An 11,950-nucleotide genomic window follows, 5' to 3' on the forward strand; every position below is an offset into this window, starting at 1 on the left:
CAAAGTTAGTCCAGGGAGAAAAGTCTGCGAGACTCTTATTCCCATTTAATTACAAAAAAAAAAAAAAGAGATGAACATGCGGCTGTAGTTCAAGTAGTGGAGTGCTAACCTTGATCAAGAAAGTTCATTAGGCATGTCATTTTAAAAAAAGGGGCTGGGAAGGTGGCTCAGTGGCAGAGCGCTTGCCTTGCATGCCTGAGGCCCTGGGTTCGATTCCTCAGTACCACATAAGCAGAAAAAAAAAAAAGCCAGAAGTGGAGCGGTGGCTCAAGTGGTAGAATGCTCGCCTTGAGCTGAAGAGCTGAGGGACAGCGCCCAGGCCCAGAGTTCAACCCCACGACCGACAACTAAATAAATAAATAAAGCTTGACTATTGTAAAGGGTGATCCAGATAAAACGTGGTGGGCTAGAACCCAGGGCAGCATGGATCCCGGAGGACGGATCTCAGTGGGAGGCTTCACGGGGCCTCCATCCGTCCCCTGTGCCCGCACGTCACTAACTCATGGGGCCACGCGTGGGCCCTCCCCGAGAGGCGCCATCTTACCCCCTTCACGTCTCTCTTCCTCAGGCTGTGGATGAAAGCGTTCAGCATAGGCTAGCCCTGAGTGAAAAAGCTCAGGGATGATTCCAAGGCCCTGAGTTCAAACCCCATGACTGACAAAAGAAAAAAAAATAAAGACTCTAGATCATAATCAACCACTACTACCTAGAGCTATCAACTCAAAGGTTTCAGAGGAGGAAGTGGCCATGTAGGAGAGCCGAAGGAGAGAATGAGCTGTTTGGTGTGTGGAGTGGGTAGCATTTATAGTTATAAAGCCTGAAGCCTAAATCCTAGAAAGATTCCTCAACTGGTGACAAATGGAGAAGCACAGAAAAGGAAGCGGAACCACGATCGTAATAAACACCTGAAGATTTTTCTGGAGGGGCATGAAGGCAACCTGGGGCTTGAACTCAGGGCCTGGGAAGCTGTCCTCAAAGCTTTTGTGCTCAAGGCTGGTGCTCTACCACACGGAGCCACAACCCCACTTCTGGCTTTTTGCTGGTTCATTGGACATAAGAGTCTCACGGACTTTGCTGCTAGGGGCTGGCTTTGAACCGTGATCCTTAGATCTCAGCCTCCTGAGGAGCTGGGATGCCAGGCATGAGCTGCTGGTGCTTGGCTAGTAGGCAAGCTATATATCAAGCTATAACAGCTTGATACAGATGTGTGTGTGTGTGTGTGTGAGAGAGAGAGAGAGAGAGACGTGTCAAGAGGAAGGTACAGAAGAAGGGACAAGGTGTGACAAGGCCACGAAGGACAGAGATTTGTGGCACTGAATGCTTTAAGTTGCCAGCCTTTACCCTTGGAGAGCTCTCCCTCCCTCCCTCCCTCCCTCCCGCCCTCCTTCCCTCTCTCCCTCCCTCCAAACCCGCATCCAGGCAGGTGCTGCAGAGGGATGTGTTTCCTGGGTCTGTTTCACGGGGCCATGGAGGCTCAAGCTAGCCGCTAAGTGGGGGCGAGGGTGTGGCCACAAGCAAAAGTCGTCATGGACCTGGCGCGGTGGTGGGAGGATGGGCAGCTCCGATCTGCAGCCCCCTGAGGCCCCATCCCCCAGAAAGCCTCAGGATCGCCTCCTCCCCGAGCGGGCGGCGTGGTCCTGCGGGAACGCCGAGACCCAACGTAGAAAGGTGCTTTTATTTTCTAATTTTTTGTATTAAAAAAATTATCTTTGGGGCTGGGAAGGTGGCTCAGTGGTAGAGCGCTTGCCTTGCATGCCTGAGGCCCTGGGTTCGATTCCTCAGCACCACATAAGCAAAAAGAAAAAAGCCGGAAGTGGCACTGTGGCTCAAGGGGTAGAGCGCTAGCCTTGAGCTGAAGAGCTGAGGGACAGCGCCCAGGCCCAGAGTTCAGGCCCCACGACCAGACCCCCCCCCCCCCCAAAAAAAAATAATTATCTTTAAGTAGTTATACCAAGGAGCCGCTGATGAGCACATCATATCTTGGTCAGTGCTGTGCCGTTCAACACTCTCCCCTGCCCTTCCCTCACTTCCCTTCTTGGCAGGTCAGGTATTTTTTTTTTTTCTCATTCAGGAAAGCATATGGAGAGCACAAAATGATTAACTTCTTTCAAAAGGCAAAGTCAAAGCCCCAAATAATAAGTATTAGGAAATGGGTGCTTGCAGAAGGGGAGAGGGGGAGGAAGGAAAGAGCATGCCCAGGCCCTGAGTTCAAGCCCCAACACACACACACACACACACACACACACACACACACACACACACACACACACACAGGATTTATGAATCAATGCTTTTATAGCCCAACGTGAGCATCTGTTCAAACTATTGCAGCGAATAAGAATGCTAGGCGTAGAACACTGTTTTTAGGAGATGACTTTTTAGCTTGAAGGAGTAATGAACAGATCGAGATGTTTCTTTCATCAAAAAGGAAGCCAGACCCTGGGCTTTACAAGACTCCAAGTTCAATGGTTGGACCCCCAGTGGACCTCGATTTCTGCCCCTACTGCTCTTCTGAATAATGCCTTACCTAGTCACACCTGGTTTAAAAAGCATCCTGATCTACAAACAAACAAACAGACAGACAGAACACACTCTGGGCTGGGAAGGTGGCTCAGTGGTCGAGTGCTTGCTTAGCATGCATGAAGCCCTGGGTTCGATTCCTCTGTTCCACATACACAGAAAACACCGAAAGTGGTGCTGTGGTTCAAGTGGTAGAGCGCTAGCCTTGAGCCAAAGAAGCTCGGGGACAGTTGACCAGGCCCCGAGTTCAAGCTCCAGGGCTGGCAGAAATAAAACAGAACAAAACAGATGCATTCTAGGCAACAGCTTTTTTAAAATTTTATTTTGTTTATTGTGAAGGTGAATGGGGAGGGGTTACAGTTTCATAAGTGAAGTAGTGAGTACATTTCATTTTACACACTCATACCCGCTCCCTCATTTTCTCCTGCGTACTCTCCCTCCTCTCCTTCCCCCTAAGTTGTAAAGTTCATTTCCAACATAGTGTCAAGTGAATATCATTGTTGCATTAGTCCATCCTTTGTCTTGCTGTTCCTGCGATTCCCTTTCCCTTCCTCAGATCACATAGACAAGACAAAGGGTACAGAACACTAAAACAAAAATAGGAATGACTGCAGAGGACATAGATGCATAGTAACTGAGATCTGAGGATGGCGGTTTGAAGCCAACCTCTGAGCCAGAAAGTCTGCAAGACCCTTAGCTACCACAAAAACCAGAAGTGGAGCTTAATAACATATCGGGAACCTCTTGTTTCCACTTCTTGGTGCTTATTTTGGGCTGTTTCATTGTATATGTTTCTGTGCACTCAGCCATTGGGCAATTGAGGTCCCCTAGACATGGTCTAGTTATTACAAATGAGGGAAAACATGCAACCTACAATACATTGCTCCCGGGAGGCTTCGCTTAATACAATGTTTTCCAGGTCTTTCCATTTCCTTCCGAATAGGGCGGCGTCATTCTTTCTGATAGAAAGAACTCCATTGTGTATAGATACCACATCTTCTTGATCCATTCATCTACTCAGGGGCCTCTGAGTTGGTTCCGTATCTTAGCTATGGTAAATAATGGCAACGGCCTTAAAAGAAATCAACTTACTTTGTTGTTATTGTAGAGATGATATACAGACACGCGTCAGGTAATGAGTACATTTCCTTTCTCTGTTCGCCCAGCCCCTCCCTCCCGTTTCCACCATGAGTTGTGTAGTTCACTTACATCTGTGTTCAGTGAGCTCTATGGTTGGACTTTTCTTGGCGTTCATTTTGGTGTAGATATATCTGAAGAGGAACTGAGTGTCGCCTTTTGGTCTCACGGTGTGTGAGGATCTAGAATTTTTGTTGGTGGAAGAGCACTCACTTTCTTGGCAAGTACAAGGCCCTGAGTTTGGTCCTCACCTCTGGAAAAAAAAAAAAAAGCTAGAAAGACCAAACCAAACCAAACCCAAACCACAAGGTATCAGCTTTATTAAGGAAACAGCTTCGTAAAACCCATTGTTGGATCCAAACACGGGAGCTATGAGAGCAATGCACAGTAACTTGTATTAGACAGCACTGAGATAATTTCCCTCTTCACATCTGTCTTATTTAGTTATTTTTTGGGTCCGGTCGTGGGGCCTGAACTCTGGGCCTGAGCACTGTCCCTGAGCTTCTTTTGCTCAGTGTGAGCGCCCTACCACTTGAGCCACAGCGCCACTTCCAGTTTTCTGGTGGTTCACTGGACATAAGAGTCTCATGGACTTTTCTGCCTGAACTGGCTTGAACCACGATCCTCAGATCTCAGCCTCCTGAGTAGTTAGGAGACAGGTGTGAGCTATCGGTGCCCGGCTTATTTTTAATTTTATTTAATTGTTTTTGGTCATGGGGCTTGAACTCTGGCACTGCCCTTGAGTTCTTTTGCTCAAGGCTAGCACTCTACCACTTGAGCTACAGCGCCACTTCCGGTTTTCTGTGGTTCATTGGAGATAAGAGTCTCATGGCTTTGAACCTCGATCCTCAGATCTCAGCCTCCGGAGTAGCTAGGATGACAGATGTGAGCCACTGGCTCCCGCCTAGTTTTTTAAATTGTTATTATAAAGATAATGTCATCTTGGAGATCCTTGTAAACCACTGGGGACCTGTGACTTGATTTTGAATGATATTGTGGGATTTTTTTTTTTTTTGTTTCTTCGGAATATATTAATTGCCAAAAAAACTCCCCAGCAAATTTCATTGTAACATTTTTTTTTTTTTTTTTGTCGGTCGTGGGGCTTGAACTCTGGGCCTGGGCGCTGTCCCTCAGCTCTTCAGCTCAAGGCGAGCGCTCTACCACTTGAGCCACAGCGCCACTTCCGGTTTTCTGGTGGTTTATTGGAGATAGGAGTTTCATGGTCTCTCCTGCCCGGGATGGCTTTGAACCGCGATCCTCAGATCTCAGCCTCCTGAGTAGCTAGGATTACAGGCGTGAGCCACCAGCGCCCGGCTCATTGTAACATTTTTGCACATGTTGATAAGGTACATTGTGTGTGTGTGTGTGTGTGTGTGTGTGTGTGTGTGTGAGAGAGAGAGAGAGAGAGAAAGAGAGAGTGTGTCCTGGGGCTTGAACTCAGGGCTTGGGCGCTGTCCCTGAGCTTTTTTTGCTCAAGGCTGGTGCTCTACCACTTGAGCCACAGCACCACATTTTTTGCTTTTTTGATGGTTCACTGCAGAAAAATCTCATGGACTTTCCTGCCTGTGATCATCAGATCTCAGCCTCCTGAGTAGCGGGGATGACAGGCGTGAGCCACAGGTGCCTGGTAGAACCCCATGTTTTTGGCACACAGGGCATTTCTGCAATGTATTGATGTGATATCCTCTCTCTCTCTCTCTCTCTCTCTCTCTCTCTCTCTCTCTCTCTCTCTCACACACACACACACACACACAGAAGTTGTTAGGAAAAAATTAAGCACACACGAAGTTTCCCTGCTGGAATGATGGCAGCGTTTGCGTCTCCCCTCTGGTCTCTGCACAATTTGATGTTCTCATGACATGCACAGTGCTTAGAATCACCTCCCCGGTCCTCTCTCACAGTGAAGACCCATTACACATAAAAACTGACGTGTGATTCTGGCCTGTGCCTTTCGCACCGCCCTGGACCAGTTCACAGCCTTAGGACAACCAGGGTGGATTTTGTTTGACATCTTCGAGTGCAAACATTAGACGGCGAAATAAAACAGCGTGGGGATAAGGAAGAGGAGTCTGAGCTTGGCACTGAACTGTCATGGTCTCCCGTGTTTTGGGGAGTGGGGAGGAGAGGGTGTTCGGGTGAAAAGCTTTTTGTAGGATTTAGCCTTCTGAAACTGAGCCCTGGCGGCTCACGCCTGTCACGCTGGCTACTCAGGAGGCTGAGAAGTGAGGATCGCAGTTTGAAGCCAGCCTTGGCAGGAAAGTTTGTGAGACTCTTCTCTCTGGTGAACCAGTAAAAAGATGCAAATGGAGCCGTGGCTCAAGTGGTAGAGCACTAGCCTTGAGGAAGAAAAGCTCGGGGCCAGTGCTCAGACCCTGAGTTCAAGCCTCAGGACTGGCAAAAAAAAAAAGGGGGGAAAAAGAATTTGCCAACCACTGCCTCCAATTCTCTTCTTTTGGGAACCCCGTGTTCAGTCATGGTGTCTAATATCAGGTTCTTCTAGTTTAAAGCCATTTCCTCTTCTGTTAAGACCAGCTTCTTCACCATGTTTACTCTTGCATAACATGGCAGTGTCTGTGTGTGTATGTGTGTGTGTGTCCTGGGCCTTGAACCCAGGGCCCAGGCACTGTCCTTAAGCCTTTTTTTGTTCAAGGCAAGCGCTCTACCACTTGAGCCACAGTTCCACTTCTGGCCTCTTGGTGATTAATTGGAAATAAGAGTCTCATAGACTTTTCCTGCCTAGGCTGGCTTCGAACCGGGATCCTTAGACCTCAGCCTCTCAAGTAGTAGCTGGGATGACGGGCGTGAGCCACCCATGTCCAACTGAAATATAAAATTCCCAGTAGCGTCTGATCAAAGGCCACAAAGCCAAGAATGAGAATGCCTGCAGCCTGACAGCCCGGGACACTTTTCTCCTTTCTGAGGATGAACGTTCTAGAAACATCAGGGGCTCTGCCCTCGTCACCCTACCCAGACACTCTGAAGGGTCTTGGCATTTTAGTCAAGATGGTTCCATCTTAGGGCGGAAAAAAACCCCAAACAAAACAAGAGAAAGCTTTAATAACTCCCAAGAGGAGAAGGAGACTCCTAGGCCAAATCTCTGCAAGAGCCACGAGGTCTGGGAAGGAGGAAGAGGTGAACCAGAGACTCCACTGGTCTCTTGAGGGCAGAGAGAAGGAGAGGATTTCTTCTCCCAGGCCACAGCAGCCCATGGGGAGACCAGGCGGAGAGCTAGAGGATGATGTAAGGCCAGGGCAAGGCGCCCAGCGTGGAGATGCAGGCATCTGCTGCCGGCTCTGGCGAACGTCTTCCCAGAGGACCAGCCTTTCAGTCCTCCCTGGGAGCCTCCTGAACAGAGAGCTTGATCTTCCTCCTCTGACATCCAGGGAGGAACCGAGGCTTCCCACTCGGTGGCTTCCAGCCCCTCACAGCACGTCCGGTGAGTGACAGCCCGGCAGGGGTGGCGGGGAGGATGGAAGGGAGGGACCCCAGAGTTGCCAACCCCGCCTGGCCTGGTCTCTGGGGTTGATGGTTGCTGATGAGTGATGTATTCATCAGGTAGCATCTGCCCAGGACATCGTACATCTCCACGGTGCAGTGTGCATGCACTAGGCTGTGCAAATGCACCACTATGCTGTTATTTGCACATTGGTGTGTGCATGTGTGTATTTATTTATTTTGCTGGGCCTGAGGTTGGCCACTGTCCCTGAGCTTTTTTTTTTTGGTCGGTCGTGGGGCTGGAACTCTGGGCCTGGGCACTGTCCCTCAGCTCTTCAGCTCAAGGTGAGCTCTCTACCTGAGCCACAGCACCACTTCTGGATTTTTCTTTTTCTTTTTCAAGTCATTCATTGGAGACAAGACTCTCATGGTCTTTCCTGCCCAGGCTGGCTTTGAACTGTGATCCTCTGATCTCAGCCTTCTGAGTAGCTAGGATTATAGGCTTGGGTTTTCTTTTTCTTCTTCTTCTCAAGATTGGTGGTACTTTACCACTTGAGCCACATAGCTCCACTTCTGCTATTTTGCTGGTTCATTGGAGATGAGGGTCTCATGTACTTTCTTGCCTGGGCTGGCTTTGAACTGAGATCCTTAGATTTGAACCTCCCCAGTAGTTAGGATTGCAGGTGTGAGCCGCCGGTGCCTGGCTTGCTTTGTTTCTTTATAACACTTAATGACTAATAAATACTGAATGGACTCAATGCTGGGCTCGTTGCTTCTCATAAAAGAACAGCAATAAAAGCCTGTGTGAGATTTTGTTTTCAAGTGAAATGAACAGATGAGAGGGGAATTAGCTATGAAGCACATAAAGAAGCAAAGACTTTGTTTTTGGTGCTGGTCCTCAGGCTTGAACTCAGGGTCTGGGCATTTGTCCCTGAGCCTTTTTGCTCAATGCTGTGGCATCCTACTATTTGAGCCACAGCTCCACTTCTGGCTTTTTGGTGGTTCATTGGAGATAAGAGTCTCATGGACTTTCCTGCCCGGGCTGGCTTTGAACCGTGATCCTCAGATCTCAGCCCCCAGAGTAGCTGGGATGACAGGCGTGAGCCATCAAGCACCCAGCTTGTTGGCAAGGACCCTTTGTGCAGAAGAGGAGACATACACAGCCATGTTTCTCTATGTTGATCAGAGAGACAGAGGGAAAGGAATTGGTGAGGATTTCGTTTGGCCACAGAAACTCATGAGAGGCAGTGTTTGAAGCTTTGTTTCTCAGTCTGGGCATTCACATAAACACACAGGATAGACATGTAAAGGAAAATGGACAATTTGTAATGATGATAATTCCCATGAGATTCATTTACTTTTTTTTTTTTTTAACTGCAAAAAACGTGGCATCACTCTTTATAAAAAATTACTGCAGAGGTGATGCGCAGAGGGGTTGGTTACATGCGCCAGATGACGAGACATTGCCTTTGTACCCTGTCACTCCTTCCCTCTTTTTCTCCCCCAGTGAGGAGACAGCGTATTTAGTCCTAGTTTTCAATGTGTTCGTGTGTGTGTGTGTGTGTGTGTGTGTGTGTGTGTGTGTTGAACCCAGAACCCTCTTGCTCTCACTTGGGCTTTTCGCTCCTGGCTGATTGGTGCTCTATCACTTGATTCACACTTCCAGTTTGCAGCTTTTTTTGCTGGCTAGTTGGAGTTTAAGAATATGCACCCGAGGCTCACGCCTGTCATCCTAGCTACTCAGGAGGCTGAGATCTGAGGATTGTGGTTCAAAGCCAGCCCAGGCAGGAAAGTCCATGAAACTCTTATCTCCAATAAACAAATCAGAAAACCAGAAGTGGCGCTGTGGCTCAAGGGGTAGAGCACTAGCCTTGAGCTGAAGAGCTGAGGGATAGCATCCAGGCCCAGAGTTCAAGCCTCACAACTGACCAGAAAAAAAAAATGTTGAGCACAGTGGCTCACAGCAGTAATGCTGGCCACTTGGACAGTGGAGAAAGTGGGGGGGGGGATTTTGTTCGAGGATATCTTTAGTGGAAAAGTTTATGAGACGCCTCCCCCCCCCCCCCCCCCAGCATGTCAACTATACAGGCTGAGGGCTGTGGGATGCACCTGTCATTCCAGCTGTGCGGGGATGTCACTAGGACTGCGTTCCAGGCTGGGCATCAATGTAAGACCACATTCAAAGAAATCGAGTAAGAAGGGCTGGGTGTTTGACTCAAGGGTTAGAGTCTGGACAAGAAAGTGCAAAGTCTCGATCTCAACCACCTGCTCCACAGTATTTGATCTCTCTCTCTGTCTGTCTGTCTCTCTCTCTGTCTCTCTCTCTGTGTCTCTGTTGGTCATGGGGCTTGAACTCTGGGCCTGGGCGCTGTCCCTCAGCTCTTCAGCTCAAGGTAAGCACTCTACCATTGGATCCATAGCACCACTTCTGGCTTTTTCTGCTTATGTGGTGCTGAGGAATCGAACCCAGGGCCTCAGGCATGCAAGGCAAGCACCCTACCACTGAGCCACCTTACCAGACCCTGATCTCTTTTTTAAAATACAATTGTGTCAGTCTTGGGGCTTGATCTCAGGGCCTGGGTGCAGTCCCTGAGAATTTTTGTTCTAGGCTAATGCTCTACCACTTGAGCCATAGCTCCACTTCTGGTTTTTTTGTCATTAATTGGAGATAAGAGTCTCGGACTTTCCTGCCTGGGCTGGCTTTGAACTGTGACCCTGTGATCTCAGGCAGCCTCCTGAGTAGCTAGGATGACAGGCGTGAGCCACTGGAGTAATATTCGAGTGAGATAGAAATGACCCATTGGCAATAGCTCAAAAATACCTGCTTTTCCCCCTTGTTTTCCTTTTGCCAGTCCTGGGGTTTGAACTCAGGGCCTGGGCACTGTCCCTGAGCTGCTTTTGCTCAAGGCTCGTGCTCTACCCCTTGAACCACGGCGTCACTTCTGGCTTTGTCTGTGTCTGTGGTACTGAGGAATTGAACCCAGGTCTTTATGCATGCCAGGCAAGCGCTCTACCACTGAGCCACCTTCCCAGCCTCTCAAAAATACCTTCTTAGGACCAGTCCACAAATAACAACAACAAAAATATGTAGCCATTGAGGTAACCACCTGAGATCCTGAGCTGTAGCATTTCAGCTCGTAACCTAGCTACTTTTCTGTTCTCTGGTAGGGACAAGCCATCTATGGACTCAGAAAACAACACGAGAAATCTAGTATTTCTTCTTGTCGGGTTTTCAGAAATGCCCCAACTGCAGCCCCTCCTCTATGGCCTCTTCCTGGCCATGTACCTGCTCACCGTGCTCGGCAATCTGCTTGTCATCCTGGCAGCCATCTCCGACCCCCGTCTGCACACGCCCATGTGCTTCTTCCTCTCCCACCTGCCCCTGGTGGACGTCGGCTTCACCTCCACCACCATCCCCAAGATGCTGCTCAACCTCCACACGCACAGCCGGGCCATCAGCTACGCGGGCTGCGTGGCCCAGATGTTCTTCTTCCTGGTGTTTGTAGAGTTGGACAACTTCCTGCTGGCGGTGATGGCCTACGACCGCTTCGTGGCCGTCTGTCGCCCGCTGCGCTACGCGGCCATCGTGGGCCCCCGGCTCTGCGTGCTGCTGGTGCTGGGCTCCTGGGCGGTGAGTGTCTCGCACGCCTGGCTGCAGAGTCTCCTGGTGCTGCGCCTGTCCTTCTGCGCAGAGGTGGACATTCCGCACTTCTTCTGTGAGCTGAACCAGCTGGTGCAGCTCACCTGCTCGGACACGCTCCTCAACGACCTGGTGATGTACGTCGCCCTTGTGCTCTTGGCCACGCTCCCTCTGGCCGGCATCCTGTATTCCTACTGCAGGATCGTGTGCTCCATCCGGGCCATCTCGTCCAGCCAGGGGAAGCGCAAGGCCCTGTCCACCTGCGCCTCCCACCTCTGCGTGGTCTCCCTGTTCTACAGCACGGGCCTGGGGGTGTACCTCAGCTCTGCGGCCACGCACCGCTCGGGCTCCACGGCCACGGCCTCCGTGATGTACACGGTGGTCACCCCCATGCTGAACCTCTTCATGACAGCCTGAGGAACAAGGACGTCAAGAGGGCCCTGAGGAAGCTCTTAGGAGGCAAAGCCTAGAAGACAGGGCCAGGCCCTGGGGCCGGAAGAGCGGCCAGACTCCCAGGCAGAGATGAGGGGGCTTGAGCATTTCCTCAGATGATGTACTAGGGATGTATTCCGACTGGTTTATTGCTTAGAGGCTAAATCGCTCGGATTTTGACTTGTCTATTCAATACAAATACTAGTTATTTTTGTTTTTGTTTTTGCCAGTCATAGTGCCTGAACTCTGGGCCTGGGCGCTGTCCCTCAGCTCTTCAGCTCAAGGCGAGCGCTCTACCACTTGAGCCACAGTGCCACTTCTGGCCTTTTCTGAGTAGTTTATTGGAGATAAGAGTCTCACAGACTTTCCTGCCCAGGCTGGCTTCAACCACAATCCTCAGATCTCAGCCTCTTGAGTAGCTAGAATTACAGGCTTGAGCAATCAGGCCTGGCTTAAAAAATATATTTTAATATATATTATATAATATATAGTACATAATATATAATATATTAAAATATATTATATATATTTAATGCTGGGCCTGGGGCTTGAAATCAGGGTCTGGACATTATCCCTGAAGTTTTTCATTAAAGACTGGTGGCATCCACAGCTCCACTTCTGGCTTTTTGGTGGTTAACTGGAGATAATAGTCTCGTGGGCTTCCTTGCCCAGGCTGGCTTTGAAGTGTGATCCTCAGATCCCAGCCTTCTGAGTAGGTAAGATCACTGGGGTGAGCTACTGGTGCTTTCTGGGTATTTTTTATTTTTCCAAAACACAAAATTTTTA

General features: G+C 49.5%; 1 protein-coding gene across 1 annotated transcript; it reads left to right on the forward strand.

The window, feature by feature from the left end:
• The first annotated feature begins 10,273 nt into the window (after positions 1 to 10,273).
• On the forward strand, positions 10,274 to 11,149 carry LOC122100295 (olfactory receptor 7A10-like). Its single transcript, XM_042670644.1, has one exon. It carries the CDS (start codon positions 10,274 to 10,276, stop codon positions 11,147 to 11,149), a length of 876 nt encoding a protein of 291 aa, XP_042526578.1.
• The last annotated feature ends 801 nt before the right edge of the window (positions 11,150 to 11,950 follow it).

Source organism: Dipodomys spectabilis, unplaced genomic scaffold (genome assembly GCF_019054845.1).
Source record: "Dipodomys spectabilis isolate Male_0828 unplaced genomic scaffold, ASM1905484v1 ptg000573l, whole genome shotgun sequence".
Lineage (NCBI taxonomy): Eukaryota > Metazoa > Chordata > Mammalia > Rodentia > Heteromyidae > Dipodomys > Dipodomys spectabilis.